This window comes from Epinephelus lanceolatus, chromosome 2 (assembly GCF_041903045.1).
Source record: "Epinephelus lanceolatus isolate andai-2023 chromosome 2, ASM4190304v1, whole genome shotgun sequence".
In the NCBI taxonomy this organism is placed as follows: domain Eukaryota; kingdom Metazoa; phylum Chordata; class Actinopteri; order Perciformes; family Serranidae; genus Epinephelus; species Epinephelus lanceolatus.
In genome coordinates, this window is record NC_135735.1 from 428,541 (window position 1) to 446,756 (window position 18,216).

General features: G+C 43.9%; 2 protein-coding genes across 3 annotated transcripts in view; both read left to right on the forward strand.

Moving 5' to 3' along the window:
- The window catches only part of LOC117252790 (ATP-binding cassette sub-family C member 12-like), a 30,646-nt gene extending 19,432 nt beyond the window's left edge, over nt 1–11,214 (forward strand). For both annotated transcript variants that reach the window (XM_033619984.2, XM_033619975.2), the window contains exons 17-30: nt 1,465–1,515; nt 1,635–1,721; nt 1,819–1,922; nt 2,870–3,052; nt 4,134–4,360; nt 5,126–5,263; nt 5,471–5,660; nt 6,111–6,200; nt 7,098–7,287; nt 7,868–8,027; nt 8,277–8,355; nt 8,535–8,648; nt 9,089–9,253; nt 10,927–11,214. In XM_033619984.2, the coding sequence (XP_033475875.1) occupies nt 1,465–1,515; nt 1,635–1,721; nt 1,819–1,922; nt 2,870–3,052; nt 4,134–4,360; nt 5,126–5,263; nt 5,471–5,660; nt 6,111–6,200; nt 7,098–7,287; nt 7,868–8,027; nt 8,277–8,355; nt 8,535–8,648; nt 9,089–9,253; nt 10,927–11,019 (1,871 nt within the window). In that variant the 3' untranslated portion in view covers nt 11,020–11,214. The remainder of the gene's footprint in view (nt 1–1,464; nt 1,516–1,634; nt 1,722–1,818; nt 1,923–2,869; nt 3,053–4,133; nt 4,361–5,125; nt 5,264–5,470; nt 5,661–6,110; nt 6,201–7,097; nt 7,288–7,867; nt 8,028–8,276; nt 8,356–8,534; nt 8,649–9,088; nt 9,254–10,926) is intronic.
- Nucleotides 11,215–17,283: 6,069 nt separating this feature from the next.
- Nucleotides 17,284–18,216, forward strand: part of LOC117252766 (transient receptor potential cation channel subfamily M member 1-like) — a 59,725-nt gene continuing 58,792 nt past the window's right edge. The window contains exon 1 of the mRNA XM_033619910.2: nt 17,284–17,601. Coding sequence (XP_033475801.2) covers nt 17,518–17,601 — 84 coding nt within the window. The 5' untranslated portion in view covers nt 17,284–17,517. The remainder of the gene's footprint in view (nt 17,602–18,216) is intronic.

Below are 18,216 nucleotides of genomic sequence, written 5' to 3' on the forward strand. Positions count from 1 at the left end.
TGCTAAAAAAAAAAACGCCAGAAATTTGAAAAAAGGCCGAAATATCGCAAAAAAGTTTTTACACTTTGAGGAGGTGGAAAAGTCAGTGTATCGATATTAGGAAAATGCAACTTTTGGCAATGGAAACAGATTTAGCGAATAAACAATGACGTAGGCTACCGAATCCTACTTCTACTTCACACACACACCTCTGTGTGAACTTAGAGAGAGGTAATCACTCCAGCGTCAGGTGAGTGTATTTCGCAACTTACCTGAATAAACTGGACGTGTTGAATACCGCTGCATCATGTGCACTGCCTGGTGTACCATGAGACGCTCTCAATGACGTCATCTCACGGCACCCTCTTCTTCTACGGGTGTTCTTTTGCATTTTTATTTTTCATGAGAAGCGCCACCTTCTGCTCGACCTGTTGACTCCCAATACTCACAAAACAATAATGAATGGAAACGTGCATAAATTTGCGTTTTCTTTTGCGCATTTTCACAAAATTCGCTTAAAATTTGCGATACATTTGGATGGAAAGCCAGTTATTGACGTTAGGTAGGCTGGGATTCAACATGATATTGTCATGATATAATATCGCTGTGATTTTTAATCCCATAAAGCTTCAATTTATAGCCCAGGTTATTATTTGATTAAATGAGTGAACTCAGCAGGCCTTTAATTGAGACAGGCCTTTAATTGAAACAGGCCTTTATTTGAGACAGGCCTTTAATTGAGACAGGCCTTTAATTCCTGTCACACAAAACTGTTGCTCAATAAACATGAAAATATAATCAAATATATTATTAATATTTATTACCTTTTTTCAACATTCGTTTTTATGTAATCAGATAAAGTTTTCAGTCTGTTTTTATTAGCAACTAAATGTTCATCTGTTGGACTGAAAAAGTAATTGATTATATTATTCTATTACGCTACCTGAGGTTTAATTTGAATTTGTCATATTGATAACTTAAATAATAAAAAAATCAATACTTGGCATTGTGTGATGATACGATGCTGCCACACTAAATTATCATGATACTTTGCTGTATGGATTTTTTTCTCCACCACTAGACGTTCACTAGGCAGCTAATGTGATGAGTGCTGACACAGTTCTGAGCTTACTGTGATTAAAGCCCAACAATCAGAGTCCTCCGGCCGATCTACTCCTGACACATGAGCTGTTCTTTCTCTGCTGTGATGGCAGCTGAGCTGAAGAAGCAGCAGTGACATCACCGGCGCCTTCCTGAAACGTTCAGAGACCTTAAGCTTAAAGCGTTTAGAGCAGCCGCAGACAAATGGCGGAGCGCTCTGAGAACAGATGTTGAGAGTGGCGCTCCAGGCGTCTGTATGCAGCCTGATACACTCTGTCCTCACTGGGAACAATTAAAAGTAAAGACTCTGTGTGGACTCAGGTCCTGATAATCAATAAACAGGAAGCAGTGTGTGACTGTGACTTCCTGTTTTTTACCTTTCAGCCTTTGATGCGTCGGACGAGAACCTGGATGCTCCGTCAGCTGACAGCAAACGTGAGTTTCTAAACCTGCTGAGGCCAGCTTCATTCCACACAGCTGTCATGTTTACACACAATCAGTCATCAATAATGGATCAATAACATGATCAATAACCAGCTGTTTGTTGTATGAAGCTGCCGATCAGCTGATCAATCAGGAGAACAGCAGAGACGGACTGATCTCCTGGAGAACGTTTCATCAGTACTGTAAGGCTGCTGGAGGTCAGGACACACACACACACACACACACACACACACACACACACACACACAGAGTGGCCCTTCAAAATAAAAGCCTGTGTGTGGATTCTTCCTGCAGGATACTGTGTGTGCCTCCTCATCCTCCTCCTCTTCATCGTGCTGATGACAAATGCAGCTCTGAGTTACTGGTGGCTCAGTTACTGGTTACATCAGGGACACGGGGTGAGACACACTGCACTACACTTCCGATCATGCTTTACAGGAAGTTCAGTTATTGTCAGGGGACATCAGTTCCTGTCTGTCAGAGACAGGAACCAGAGGAGGAAGTGTCACACCTGTGATGTCATCAGGTAGAGAGACGTGGAGCTGAGTTATGTTTTCAGGTCGTCTGTCACATCTGTGTGAACACAATGTTTCAAAAACACCTGGAGGAGATTTCTTTGGCACAAACATCCACGTGGACGCAGCAAAGCTCCTGAATTAGATTCATTTAGATTTTTTATAAACAGTTACCAGCTCTGTGTGTGTGTGTGTGTGTGTGAGCACTAGGGACCATCATAACTAATTTACCCCACTGTCACCAGCAGCTTCCTGTCGGACAGGAAACATCTTCATCCTCTCCTTCAGTGAAAGTACACCTCTGATCCTCTGGTTTTATCTGCTCGATGTTCCTCCTCTCTTCTTTGGTGTTTTTTTGGCACCACGTTCCTGTTTTTTGTAGCATCCTGTTGGATGTGTGCTGCTCACGGTCGGATCACTACCTTCTTATAATGCCCCACCCTCACCAGCGTGCTGTGACCAGGAACATGCTGAACACAGTAAATATAATGAACTCCAGTCAAGGGGCGGGGTCTCTGCAGATAGACACACCTCCATCGCCTGTGGGTGGGGCCACAATGATGACTGAGAGGAGTCACAGCTGTATGAGAACCTGCAGAGGAGATCTTTAATGTGACAGACGATCAAAGACAGGAAGTCTCACTTTGAGACATCTGATCATTTATAAACCAAACTATCAGCTGATTCACTGACAGAAAAAATAACTGTTAGTTTTTAATGTGAGGACTGACTGAAGTTGTGAACGCATATAAACACTGTTCAGCAGCAGCAGCAGATGTTGATCACAGCTGGACTAAGGTTGTTCTTGTTGTTGTCGTGTTGTTCCTCAGGGCTCCAATGTGACGTCATCACAGCAAGGAGATGTGACTCTGAACCCAGAGCTCCACTACTACCAGGAGATGTTTGGCGGGATGATCCTCATCCTGCTTGCCATCTGCGTCATCAAATGCGTCGCCTACGACAAAGTATCGTTCCATGCCTCCACCACGCTGCATAACAACCTGCTGGAGAAGGTCAGACAACTCAACATGTTGTGTTGTCAAGGTGTGACAGCGATGTTCAGATGAAGGGTTTACCCTACACCAGAGTGTAGCAGAGACAACAGAATACTGTAGAAATAACAGAATACAGCAGAGACAACAGAATACTGTATAAATAACAGAGTACAGCAGAGACCACAGAATACTGTAGAAATAACAGAGTACAGCAGAGACAACAGAATACTCTAGAAATAACAGAACACAGCAGAGACAACAGAATACTCTAGAAATAACAGAACACAGCAGAGACAACAGAATACTGTAGAAATAACAGAGTACAGCAGAGACAACAGAATACTCTAGAAGTAACAGAATACAGTAGAGACAACAGAATACTGTATAAACTAGAGCACTCGGAGAGTGCAGACCTCCGCCAAGCAGCACGGATTTCCCGCCATTTTATTATTTTATCCACTTTGCTTCAACCGATCACCACCAAATTTTTATCATCTGTTCCTTCATCAAAATCCGTTCAGAACTTTTCAAGTTATTTTGAAGACAAACCGACCAATGCCGGTGAAAACATAACCTCCTTGGCGGAGGTAATAACAGAATACAGAGGAGACAGCAGAGACAGCAGAATACTGTAGAAATAACAGAATACAGAGGAGACAACAGAGACAACAGAGTACATCGAAGACAACAGAGTACATCAAAGTAAAGCAGAGACGCAGAAAAGCAAGCAGGCAGACACAGCAGAAGGACAAATGATTAGAGAGAGAGTTGCAGATATCACTGGATAGATTTGAAGATGACAGTTTTTATTTCGTGGTGTTGGTGAACATGGTCTGACATGTTGGTCCATGACCTTGTTGAGATGTAGTGACTGTGACGGCTGCAGAGTTTCATTCATGTCATTTTCACACTGACCTGATGACTCAGTGAGTCCTGGTGTGTTCCTCCTCTCTAAATCTGTCCCCTGATAGTGCTTCCTGTACTCTGTGATGTTTTATATGATGTGAGTCATGTAAAGTGTCACATGAATCCTCCTGTTATTGCTCTGACAGCTGTCACTGATGAGCGGTCTCAGCTGATTAGTCACTGTCTCCCACAGGTCATGGCCAATGCAATGAGCTTCTTTGACACAACTCCGTCAGGTCGCATCCTGAACTGTTTCTCCAGGTACCAGGTGGAGGTGGACACGTTGGTGCCTCATAACCTCAACATCCTGCTCATGTTCTCTCTGATGGGGCTCTGCATCTGCATCATCAATGCACTTATCTTCCCCGTCATGCTGCTGCCTGTGTTGATCGCCATCCTGTTCTTCATTTTCATCCTCAAGTGAGTCGGCGCTTTTCATCTGAGACAAACATGAACATGACCTTTAATTACTGAGGTGATGTTGCTGACCTGAAAACAGTCACGAGGGAAAACAAGTGCACGTCATGATCCTGACTTCATGTGAGTAAAAGAGGAAACACAAACAGACAGGGCTGAGTCATCTGCATAAAGATGGAGGTTATACATGAAGTATTAATTACTGTAAAATAAACCATGTAACGATGAATACTGAATCTCAAACTGTGAACACATGAACTCTTACACAAGCTGAAGCAGAGTCATCACATTTAACTTATGATCAGTTCAGTTCATATTAAATCACAGACTTTAACATTAAACCGACCTCGAGGTTCCGCCCTCTGGATGATAGCTCATTATTCTATTTAGTCTCTGCTCTGAAGTCACAGATATCTTGACTCGAGCTCAGTGACCATAGTGTTGGTTTTAATCTGTGGTTTTGTTCAGCTGACATGAAGTCACACTGATTTAAGGTTTCAGTCTGTTTAGTAAAACTGTAACTTAGTTCGTCAGTAATGACGTTTGATTGGTTAAATCACAGACATGTTTGGTTCATCAAAGAAATCACATATAATAAAAAGTATTTTTGTAGGAATCATGATGCAGCAGCCACTGAAATGCCTCTGAACTCAGATGGAAACATTGACGATGTCTCACAGTGTCAATATTCAATAATATTTGTTGATATTAGTTGTGTCAGTTCTTCTTCTGTGGTGAGTGACTGTAACAACGGTCTGTTTCCTGCAGGATGTTCCTGAGAAACGTCTGTGTTTTAAAGAAGATGGAGAACATGAGTCGTTCTCCGTGCATCTCTCTGTGCACCTCCGTGGTTAAAGGCCTCAGCACCATTCACGCCTACAACAAGACGCACGACTACATCCAGCTGTAAGAGGGTCCTTCATCACTCCTCCTCTTCATCTCTCAGATAAAGCCTCTATTGTTCTGTTTTCAGATGCAACTCATGTCATTGATTATTTGTTGTGAACATGTTGATCTCAGCAGTTTAACAGAGCTGAGCTCTGATTGGCTGTTACAGAGTCAGACAGAGGTGACGTCTGTGTCCTGACTCGTCTCATCCTGTTTTTGTTTCAGGTTTAAAAAACTGTCGGACATCAACGCGAATCACTTCTTACTGTTTAACTACTCGATGCGTTGGCTGTGTTACCTGGTGGACTCTCTGTGTGTCGTCATGACGCTCATCGTCTCTCTGCTCGTCGTCCTGACCTCCAACAACTTCTGCAGCGCCCCCATGAAAGCCCTCGCTCTGTGCTACATCATACAGGTGAGACTGTCACCTGACACACACACACACACTGTAACAAACACACTCAAGTACATCATTAAAAATACTGGGGAAAATAAGATCATCAGTGCCAAAGATAATTTAAACTGAGTTGTGTTGGCCCACATTAAAAACACATTATTATTATTATTATTATTATTATTATTATTATTATTATTATTATTATTATTAGATGATGATGATTTTATTATAAGATTCAGAGAGAGGATGATCCATAATGACAGACAGCGGCAGGTTTCACTGAGGACAGGAAGAGCTTCATACTGATGATGGATCAGTTCAGACGGCCTGAGGTCTGCACATGTTAAAATAAATATAACCCTCAGCTGATATCAGTGAACACATCATATATCTGATTCAGCTGATGAGTCTAACATCGATATAAAGTGTGTATTTGATTGATAATAATCTGAACCTTTGTGTTTCCAGCTGACGGTGAACTCTCAGTACTTGATCCAGGCCATGATCGAGGTTCAGGCCAGATTCATCTCAGTGGAGCGACTGCTGGAGTACATCACGGTCAGTTTGCACCTCTGGTGGTGATGAACCTCCAGACAATCATCAGCTGAACCTGCTGCTCCTCTCAGCTCTACAGACATTTATACTTTCAGCTCATTGTTTATCTGTCCAACTACAACTTCACTGTCCTCATAGTGACTGCCCTCGACCTGCTCAGATAGTGAAGTGAATGTCTGAGGCTTCAGGCTTCAACTTCCACCAGTCAAATAAAATACAAAGTGAAGAGAAACAGGACCAGAATATCAATAAAATATATAAATGCACATCTAAACATGTTTTGTGTAAATATAGGCAGTGCTGATGAAACTCTACACGACTGCTTCACCAGATTATAAAGGTTATGATTACAACTAACAATGACAACAGATAACAGTAACAACAGATTCTCCATCAACATAGATTTTGAAAAATTCCCAAATACTCACAAAACTCATTAAAACTCACAAAGACTCCTCCAGAAACCTCCAGACTCCTTCAGACTCCTTCAGACTCTTTCAGACTACTTCAGACTCCTTCAGACTCCTCCAGACTCCTTCAGACTCCTTCAGACTCCTTCAGACTCCTTTAGACTCCTCCAGACTCCTTCAGACTCCTTCAAACTCCTCCAGACTCCTCCAGACTCCTCCAGACTCCTTCAGGCTCCTCCAGACTCCTTCAGACTCCTTCAAACTGCTTCAGACTCCTTCAGATTCCTTCAGACTGCTTCAGACTCCTTCAGACTCCTTCAAACTGCTTTAGACTCCTCCAGACTCCTCCAGACTCCTTCAGACTCCTCCAGACTCCTTCAGACTGCTCCAGACTCCTCCAGACTCCTTCAGACTCCCAGCCTACCTTCCAGACTGAGATGAACCCTGCTGCCTGCTGGTCTGCTCTCTGATGACTGTTGGTTGTGTTCAGGGCTCTGAATCTGAGGAGTTGCAGCAGCTGCAGGTGGATCAGGTGTCGGAGGACTGGCCTCAACACGGAGCCATCACCTTTGTGGACTATAAGATGAGGTACAGACCAAACTCACCGGTTGTCCTCAACGGGCTGCAGCTCCACATCAGAGCTGGGGAGAAGATCGGCATCGTGGGAAGAACCGGCTCAGGTAGGAACCGTTAGTGCAGCTGTGTCACTCCACTGGAGAACATTTATAATAAATGTACAGGTGATGTGTTTCTGCTGGTTTCTCCTGTGGTTCAGAAACTCTTGAAGTCCTCCTCACAGCATTTCACCTCAGCAGATCTCTGCAGGGCTCAGACGCTCTGTGAATAAGTTTTATCTTAACCAGAACCTCGTCTTAACTCAGAGGGGAAAACTTCGATAATCTCAGAGTTTCGTCCCGTGGAGCGACTCTGTGTACGAGGAAGCTTTGTAAAACGACTCCAGGTCTTTACAGTGCAGGTAAACAGTTTGGTTACCTGTGTAACCTGGGCTCTCTGAGGGGTCTGGCTCCTGTGATCAGGCACCTGCTGAGAAAGATTGGAGAAAGACTCCAGGTCTGTCTCCCTGAAAGGAGACCAGAACACTGGGGAGGATTTATGTCCCTCCTCAGGACCCTTCAGGAGGTCAAGGTTAGGGAGAGGTTTACTGCTGCCCCGTCCACCTGGACCTGGACCTGGATCAGGACCAGAGAGATGATGGAGGTGTGGTTCATGTTGTAATGACACGTGTCTCTGTGTGTCCAGGGAAGTCGTCTCTGGCGGTGGCTCTGTTCCGGCTGGTAGAACCAGCTGCAGGAAGCATCTTGATAGACGGTGTGGACATCACGTCCATCAGTCTTTCTGCTCTGCGCACCAAACTGTCCATCATCCCCCAGGACCCTGTGCTGTTCACTGGGACTGTCAGGTAACCTTCGCTTCCTGTCACCCTCCACTTCCTGTCACCCTCCGCTTCCTGTCACCCTCTGCTTCCTGTCACCCTCTGCTTCCTGTCACCCTACCCATTTGTCTTTACTGAGACAGAGGAGGAGGTTCTGGACACGACTCAGAGATGTTTAATAATCAGATCCTCCTGAAGAGTGTCCATCATCATCATCATTGTCATCATCCTCACAGACAGGTGTGTGTGTGTGTGTGTGTGTGTGTGTGTGTGCAGATACAACCTGGATCCTTTCAACAGATACACTGATGAAGAGATCTGGACAGCGTTGGACAAGACCTTCATGAAGGACACAGTACGTTACATCATCATCATCATCATCACTTTATTATTGTTGTTGTTTATTGTCAGTCAAAGTTTCTCCTCAGGACATGTTTGACTCTAATCAGGTCCAGCTGTGGTGACTGGACATCAGCGGTGTGGTGTTTGTCTCTGATTGGTTGAACAATTTCTTCTTCCGTGGTGTTTGCTCAGATCTCCAGTCTGGACAGGAAGCTGCAGGCCGAGCTGACGGACAACGGAGGGAAGTTCTCTGTAGGACAGAGACAGCTGCTGTGTCTGAGCAGAGCACTGCTACGGAACTCCAAGGTCTGTCTGTATGTGTGTGTGTGTCTGTGTGTGTGTGTGTGTGTGTCTGTGTGTGTCTGTCTGTGTGTCTGTCTGTGTGTCTGTCTGTGTGTCTGTCTGCAGGAAACAGTTTGTGTCCCAGAGAGAAGCTCTGTGTGTGTCTCTTTCTCAGAGTGTCCACTGGGCAGTTCTTTTCAGATTAAAAACACTTTGTCCGGGGTGTTGGTGGCTTAGCGGTAGAGCAGGCGCCCCATGTACAAGGCTGTTGCTGCAGCGGCCCAGGTTCGAGTCCAGCCCGTGGCCCTTTGCTGCATCTCATCCCCCCTCTCTCCCCCCCTTTCACACTTGGCTGTCCTGTCCAATAAAAGCAAAAATGCCCAAAAAACATATCTTAAAACAAAACAAAATAAAAATTAAAAAAACACTTTGTCCATCTGTCTGTCTTTCTGTCTGTCCCTCAGATTGTCCTGTTGGACGAGGCCACAGCGTCCATCGATGCAGAGACAGATGCTCTGCTGCAGATCACCATCAGGGAGGGATTTAAGTCCTGCACCGTCCTCACCATCGCTCACCGCATCAACACTGTGATGCAGGCCGACCGCATCCTCGTCCTCAACCAGGGAGAGGTAAGACTGTCGTTCAGCTCATTTGTAACACAGGTGTTACAAACACAGATGTAATACAGGTGTAACACAGGTGTAATACAGGTGTTACAAACACAGGTGTTATACAGGTGTCACACAGGTGTTATACAAATGTCACACAGGTGTAATATACGTGTAATACAGGTGTCACACAGGTGTTATACAGGTATCACACAGGTGTTATACAGGTATCACACAGGTGTTATAGAGGTGTCACACAGGTGTTATACAGATGTCACACAGGTGTAATATACGTGTAATACAGGTGTCACACAGGTGTTATACAGGTATCACACAGGTGTTATACAGGTGTCACACAGGTGTTACACAGATGTCACACAGGTGTAATATACGTGTAATACAGGTGTCACACAGGTGTTATACAGGTATCACACAGGTGTAATATACGTGTAATACAGGTGTCACACAGGTGTTATACAGATGTCACACAGGTGTAATATACGTGTAATACAGGTATCACACAGGTGTTATACAGGTATCACACAGGTGTTATAGAGGTGTCACACAGGTGTTATACAGATGTCACACAGGTGTAATATACGTGTAATACAGGTATCACACAGGTGTTATACAGGTATCACACAGGTGTCACACAGGTGTTATACAGATGTCACACAGGTGTAATACACGTGTAATACAGGTGTCACACAGGTGTTATACAGGTATCACACAGGTGTAATACAGGTGTCACACAGGTGTCACACAGGTGTTATACAGGTGTTATACAGGCGTCATACAGGTGTCACACAGGTGTTATACAGGTGTAATACAGGTGTTATACAGGTGTCACACAGGTGTTATACAAGTGTAATACAGGTGTCACACAGGTGTAATACAGGTGTCATACAGGTGTCACACAGGTGTAATACAGGTGTCACACAGGTGTTATACAGGTGTCACACAGGTGTAATACAGGTGTAACACAGGTGTTATACAGGTGTCACACAGGTGTTATACAGGTGTCACACAGGTGTAATACACGTGTAATACAGGTGTTATACAGGTATCACACAGGTGTAATACAGGTGTCACACAGGTGTTATACAGGTGTAATACAGGTGTCACACAGGTGTTATACAGGTGTAATACAGGTGTTATACAGGTGTCACACAGGTGTTATACAGGTGTAATACAGGTGTTATACAGGTGTCACACAGGTGTTATACAGGTGTAATACAGGTGTTATACAGGTGTCACACAGGTGTTATACAGGTGTAATACAGTTGTCACACAGGTGTAATACAGGTGTTATACAGGTGTCATACAGGTGTTATACAGGTGTAATACAGTTGTCACACAAGTGTTATACAGGTGTAATACAGTTGTCACACAGGTGTAATACAGGTGTTATACAGGTGTCACACAGGTGTTATACAGGTGTCACACAGGTGTAATACAGGTGTCACACAGGTGTAATACATGTGTAACACAGGTGTTATACAGGTGTCACACAGGTGTTATACAGGTGTCACACAGGTATAATACAGGTGTCACACAGGTGTTATACAGGTATCACACAGGTGTTATACAGGTGTAATACATGTGTCACACAGCTGGTTCAGGTGCTACAGTGTTGCAACCTGGGTGTTTCACAGGTGTTTCACAGGTGTTTTTGTCTCTGTGTCGTCCCTCAGGCTGTAGAGTTCGATCAGCCAGACGTGTTGAAACACAGACCACACTCACTGTTCTCGTCCCTGCTGGCTGCCTCCAACACTGTGGTGTCATGACGTCCTCAAACACAGCGCAGTGACCTCAGAGTACTCTGACCAATAAGAGCAGTCTGATGAGTGACTGTAGTTCAGTTTGTTTCAACATGAATATTTTTTATTGTTTTATTGTTACGTTGGTGATATAATAACTGAGTGTGTCTGATGTGATGAAGAGTTTTTATCTGTTTCTGTATTAAACTGATTTATTTTTAACCTGTGATGAGTTCATGGTCATTTGTGAGGATCACAGTCTGACTCCAGGTCTGATCCGTCAGTAGACACCTGGTCAGACCTGATCCAGGTGTTTGTCTCTGTAAAGACTGGAAAACAGCAGAATCACCTGTCAGAGTCCAACAGAGGGACATTACGTCTGACCGCTGTCCTCCTATCACCTGGTTCACTCTGATAACAATAACAACCACGTGATCAGACTGTAGAGATAATGGGCGGAGCCACTGTGATGTCACACGTTAGTTTGTTGACTCCTGTTTAGAAGCCTCGAGTTCTGTCGTCACCATCTTGTTTTTTTGGAGCCAGTGGTGACCATATTTGGGCCAGAGGGTGGAGCTGTGGAGGAGTGAGGGATAGATCTATCATCAGGCAGCTTGTCACTCAAAGAGGCCCTGCCCCCTTAATGATGTGTAGCCTTAATAAATCATAAACAGGTGAGTTCTATAAAAATGTTGAAGTGGTCATCAGAGGAACTGCAGGTTTTGGATGTTTCGGCCTCAGAGGCTGCTGATCAGTAAAAAGTACTGGACTCTCCTCGGCAGAGTCCAGGAGGTGAAGTGGTCTGAACAGACGACCTGCTGGACCTCAGGTCAGGTTCCATCAGATGGAGCTTCAGGTTCAGATGTTCATCTGAAACACAGTAAAATCTGATGTTAAAGTTCATTGTTTCTCTGGATGAACTGCTGGATGTGTTTCTGGTGTCCTCCAGTGTCCTCAGATGTCCTGTAATCTGTCTGTCCACACTGACTCTAGAATAACATCAGTACTTCACTGTATCGTTCATCAGAACTGACAGTATTACTGCCTTAGATAATAAAACATCTTGTTTTTCTATTTTCTATTTCTATTTTGGTATTTTCTATTTATATGAATAATTTAGGTATGGATTTAGATCCAACAAAAGCTCATCTTTATGCAGATGACACAATATTGTACACCTCTGCAACATCATTGCAAGAGGCAATAAACTACTTACAGTCTGTCTTTAATCAGGTGCAAAAATCCCTTATAGGTTTAAAGTTGGTATTCAATGCTAATAAAACAAAATCCATGGTTTTTACACGCTCACGTTCTCCTGATTATGAGATTGTAACACAAAATGGTACTCCAATAGAGAGGGTAACCTCCATTAGAGAGGGTAACCTCCAATAGAGAGGGTAACCTCCATTAGAGAGGGTAACCTCCAATAGAGAGGGTAACCTCCATTAGAGAGGGTAACTTCCATTAGAGAGGGTAACCTCCAATAGAGAGGGTAACCTCCAATAGAGAGGGTAACTTCCATTAGAGAGGGTAACCTCCAATAGAGAGGGTAACCTCCATTAGAGAGGGTAACTTCCAATAGAGAGGGTAACTTCCATTAGAGAGGGTAACCTCCAATAGAGAGGGTAACCTCCATTAGAGAGGGTAACTTCCATTAGAGAGGGTAACCTCCAATAGAGAGGGTAACCTCCAATAGAGAGGGTAACTTCCATTAGAGAGGGTAACCTCCAATAGAGAGGGTAACTTCCATTAGAGAGGGTAACCTCCAATAGAGGGGGTAACTTCCAATAGAGGGGGTAACTTCCAATAGAGGGGGTAACCTCTATTAGAGAGGGTAACCTCCAATAGAGGGGGTAACTTCCAATAGAGGGGGTAACTTCCATTAGAGAAGGTAACCTCCAATAGAGGGGGTAACTTCCATTAGAGAAGGTAACCTCCAATAGAGGGGGTAACTTCCAATAGAGGGGGTAACTTCCATTAGAGAAGGTAACCTCCAATAGAGGGGGTAACTTCCATTAGAGAAGGTAACCTCCAATAGAGAGGGTAACCTCCAATAGAGAGGGTAACCTCCAATAGAGAGGGTAACCTCCAATAGAGAGGGTAACCTCCAATAGAGGGGGTAACTTCCAATAGAGGGGGTAACCTCCAATAGAGAGGGTAACTTCCATTAGAGAAGGTAACCTCCAATAGAGGGGGTAACTTCCATTAGAGAAGGTAACCTCCAATAGAGGGGGTAACTTCCATTAGAGAAGGTAACCTCCAATAGAGAGGGTAACCTCCAATAGAGAGGGTAACTTCCATTAGAGAAGGTAACCTCCAATAGAGAGGGTAACCTCCAATAGAGAGGGTAACCTCCAATAGAGGGGGTAACTTCCAATAGAGGGGGTAACCTCCAATAGAGAGGGTAACTTCCAATAGAGGGGGTAACCTCTATTAGAGAGGGTAACCTCCAATAGAGGGGGTAACTTCCAATAGAGGGGGTAACTTCCATTAGAGAAGGTAACCTCCAATAGAGGGGGTAACTTCCAATAGAGGGGGTAACCTCTATTAGAGAGGGTAACCTCCAATAGAGGGGGTAACTTCCAATAGAGGGGGTAACTTCCATTAGAGAAGGTAACCTCCAATAGAGGGGGTAACTTCCAATAGAGGGGGTAACTTCCATTAGAGAAGGTAACCTCCAATAGAGGGGGTAACTTCCAATAGAGGGGGTAACCTCTATTAGAGAGGGAAAGCAGAGCACATTCTTATCAGTGTTAAATTATGGTAACCTAATGTAGATGCATTCTTCCTCTTTATCAAAAAAAGGAAGCAACGTCATACGCACGTGACGACAGGAGGGGACGGCAGTGCGTGAATGGATTTACCCCTCCCACTTGTGGTAATTGTACTGATATTTCTTATCCCATGCGAATTGGCCATTAATAATACTGACGCCCTGTGGTAAAGTGACATTACCCCATGTGCCCATGTAAAACTAATCCCGTCCGAATAGTGTTTAAGAGTCACATGAGGGGCTGAAGGTGTCTTTTGACTGGTTTAACGTGAACGCTCTCAGAGTCTGAAGCAGAAGGTGAACAGAGACAGCTGATGGTTCCTGTTCTCTCGGCCTGAGGCTGCAGGTTCGTTGAGCTCAGACTCTGTTGATCTGGTCGCATGGTTGGTCTCAGATTCAGTCGATCCTGGATTCAGATCAAATGAACTGCTGTCACAGACAAACTGCACCAGCAGCTTTTCACTGTCTGAAGATGATGAAAGACACTGACCTCTGCTAGAACTTCACTGTGGACATTACGTAATCATATCAGCAGCAACGTGTTGTCTCACATCTCACACTGCAGTTTTGCATTGACTGGAAGTGACAGCAGCTTTTTGTTTTTGACAGCCTCTGCTTCTTTATAAACTACGATCTGCAAACAGGTGGTGGAGCGTCATCACCAACATCTGTCCACTGCCTCTGCCCACTAATTATCTACTTACTTCAATGAACCTGTGTTGTATCATATCACGGTTGTTGTCATTCAAAATGAACGTATTTTCTTGGCCTTTACGTCGCAGTGTGTGCTGACGATGATGTGCCCTCCTCCTCCTCCTCCTCCTCCTCCTCCTCCTCTTCCTCATTCTGGCTGTAATCATCCTGGAGTGATGTCACGTCAAATAGCCCCGAGGAACCTTCCTGATAAACAAACCATCTGAAGCTCTGATTGTCTGTCAGACACATGTCAGATCCTGAAAAGTAACTTTACCAACACAGCAAAGAGACTCCATCACAGGTGTTGTTTGTTGTTGTTGTTGTTGTTGTTGTTGTTGTTGTCAAACCTTCATCTGTTCAACAACAGTTTTGGTTCTCAGTCCAAAGAACATGTAGAAGTTCATGTGTTCACTGTCACTGACAGTTTGAGTGCGTCAGCAGTAAACTGTATTTTCCTGACTGTGAACACATGAACTTCTACATGTTCTCTAATGATCTGCAGACTGTTTGATGTTGAAGACACATTAGTGTCTCTGAATGAACACATGTCAGACTGTGTCAGAGGACTGACGACAGTGTGGACAGAAGACGAGCTGTGACACTCTTTCAGAGGATAATGTTGTTGTAAGCTACTGTCAGTACCATCTGTCCTGTCTCTCTCTCTCTCTCTCTCTCTCTCTCTCTCTCTCTCTCTCTCTCTCTCTCTCTGTCTCATTGTGTCATACGGATTACTGTTAATTTATTATGCTGATCTGTTCTGTACGACATCTATTGCACGTCTGTCCGTCCTGGAAGAGGGATCCCTCCTCAGTTGCTCTTCCTGAGGTTTCTACCATTTTTTCCCCGTTAAAGGGTTTTTTTGGGGAGTTTTTCCTGATCAGCTGTGAGGGTCATAAGGACAGAGGGATGTCGTATGCTGTAAAGCCCTGTGAGGCAAATTGTGATTTGTGATATTGGGCTTTATAAATAAAATTGATTGATTGATTGATTGATTGAATGAGAGAACAGAGAGTTACACACGAATAAACCCAGAGAAGACACATCCACTTCCTGTCAGATAAAATATGTCCTGTCATGTAAACCTACTGAGATGAATGAATGGATGAATGAATGAATGAAAATAGACCTAATGACAGAGAAGGTGCAGCAGGATGGAGGAGAGACTCCACCCACCAATCACAACAGGTGTCATCAGAAGATCAACAGGAAACACGGAAATCAAACAGGATGTGACAGAGGACAGAGGTCAGGTGGTTCCTGCAGCAGATGGACGGACAGACAGACGGACGGCCGACATCAGAGGGAAGCTGCTGAGACGTCTTTAATGTTCACACTGGGACTGTGACACCTGAGCCAAGATGGAGGACGGCGTTCACTCAGGTTATCAGCTGAGTGACGGTGAGCGGCTGCTTTTACTTTTAAAAGACTCAGAGACAGGAAGTCCTGCTGTCCTGTTTCCTGCTGTTTGAGTTTAAATCTCACCGTCATCAGACTGTAGAGAAACATAACGACCTTGCACTGCTTCAGAGTGACATCACGTCTGACGTCTTCATCTCTTCGTCTTCACATTAACATGATGTCCTCCTGATGTCTCTCAAACTGACTGTCTTTAAACATGATGCAGTTGGATCTCCATCAGCAGCTCTGTGTCTGTCCTGACTTGATCATATTTTATTGTCTTTGTGAGATGAAACATTAACCCTTCATCTGCTGATCAGAGCAATAATCCTTCAGTCTGTATGATCTGAGTAACAAGCTTTAACTCTTAGATTATCTCTGTAATCCTGCAGCTGCATTAATGATCCTCACTCACACATTCAATCACATTTATTTCACATTAAATTCACATAAAATCAAACACACGCTGACCTCACATCAGTCACATCAGTCATATGACTGAGAGGGATTCATTCAACTCAACTTCATTATCATTAAACTGGTGCACCAACAAAAAACACTGAAGTTTTATATTCGTTTGAGATTGTTAATGTCTTTGTTTTAACTGTGAGGCGTCTCTTCTCTGATATCTTTGTCTCCTCTCTCAAAGTTTTGGTAACATTTCATTTTCAGATTTTCAGTTCAGATTCTGACTGGAATATAAAAGCAGTCATTTGGTTTTTCATGTGCACATAATTTTTTTTTTTTTTACATGTTTTTATTTCCATACTGAAATCTTTTGATCAGGCCGAAGTTAGGATCAGTTTTTGTGTGTTTACTCAGAGTAACATTTTATATGTTTTTGAGACATCAAAGATCATGATTTGGGTTTTCTTACATTTGACCTCCAGGTCCAGTTTCAGCAGTTTAGTTCTGAGGTATTCAGGTTCTGTTGGAGACGTCTCTGGTCGGAGACGGAACATCAGGAATCAGGACGTCTGCGTGAAGCAGGTATTTAATCTGTGAGTCTCAGAGTGAGACATCTTTGTCTCCTGTCTCTGATATCTACGTCTCGTCTGTCTCTTAACTTTGTTTCTTCTCGAATGTCTTCAGTTCGTCTCTCTGATACTTTCGTCTCATCTCTTTGAAGCATGAATCTTGTCTCTGTGATATTTTCATCTGTGTTGAGATAAACTCAGTGATGTTCCTGTGACCTCTCACTGTGACATCACATCAGACCTTTTATTATAATCATGATATTTTATTTCAATGAATCATAAAAAAATAATTCTCTGTCTCTGAGCTGCGTGTTGTCCTAAAGTAGATTTATCTCCAATCACCATTTATTAAATCTCCATCCATTAAAGAGCACCACCCACCCTCCACCCGTCCTCAGCCGCGTCCACTAATCCTGATTACAGAGGGGCAGAGAGGACAGGGTCTCCGCCTGAACACATCACTACTGACAGCTGGACCACAGGGACGAGACAGGAGCAGAGACAGGAGGACGTACAGGAGGACAGACAGGAGGACATACAGGAGGACAGACAGGAGGACATACAGGAGGACAGACAGGAGCAGAGACAGAACGACATACAGGACGACATACAGGAGGACAGACAGGAGCAGAGACAGGAGGACAGAGCGATGAATGTGGAGGACAGCTGAACTCTATCAACATGGACAGCAGAGGGAGGAGAGGAACTAACGGATCGTTCAAACGTTCGTCCATCAAACGCAGCGCGTCATCTGGATCACAGAAGGTAAGACCTCTTCAAACTCACACAACTTTAAGTTCACACACAGGGTGTCCACAGATCACAGGGTGTCCACAGATCAAAGAGTGTCCACAGTGTCCATCTCGTGTGTCTCAGTCAGGTGAAAACTGTTTTTTACAGCCTGATTGTTGAACCATGTCAGGAGGAGGTCTGAGACTCGGTCCAGATGTTAAACAAAGCAAATGTTTCCTTCTCTTTAAGACACATCCAGCAGTCTGTGGACTCATGAAGGAGTCTGAAACCTCATCTGAATTTTATCTGATAGGTGGACACATGGCCTAAACTCTGAAATCATGTGAAAATAAGTGTTGAATATTTCCACCTGATGGATAACAGAGACGTTAAACAAGACAAAGTGACTTTGAGAAACTGCCTCTTCATGAAACATCAGTCGTTAAATCGGAAGATCAGCCTAAAGTAAATCAACCAGCTGACTCATCACAAGTCATTCACTCTGTGAAGACCTGAGGACACTGAATGCATCACACACCTCAGAATATACAGAACACACAAACACAACATCATCTGTAAAGCTGCAGTTATCTGATCTGAGCCTCCAGGAAGTTGTTGAATACTGGCCTTCAGCTCGAGACTTCTGGC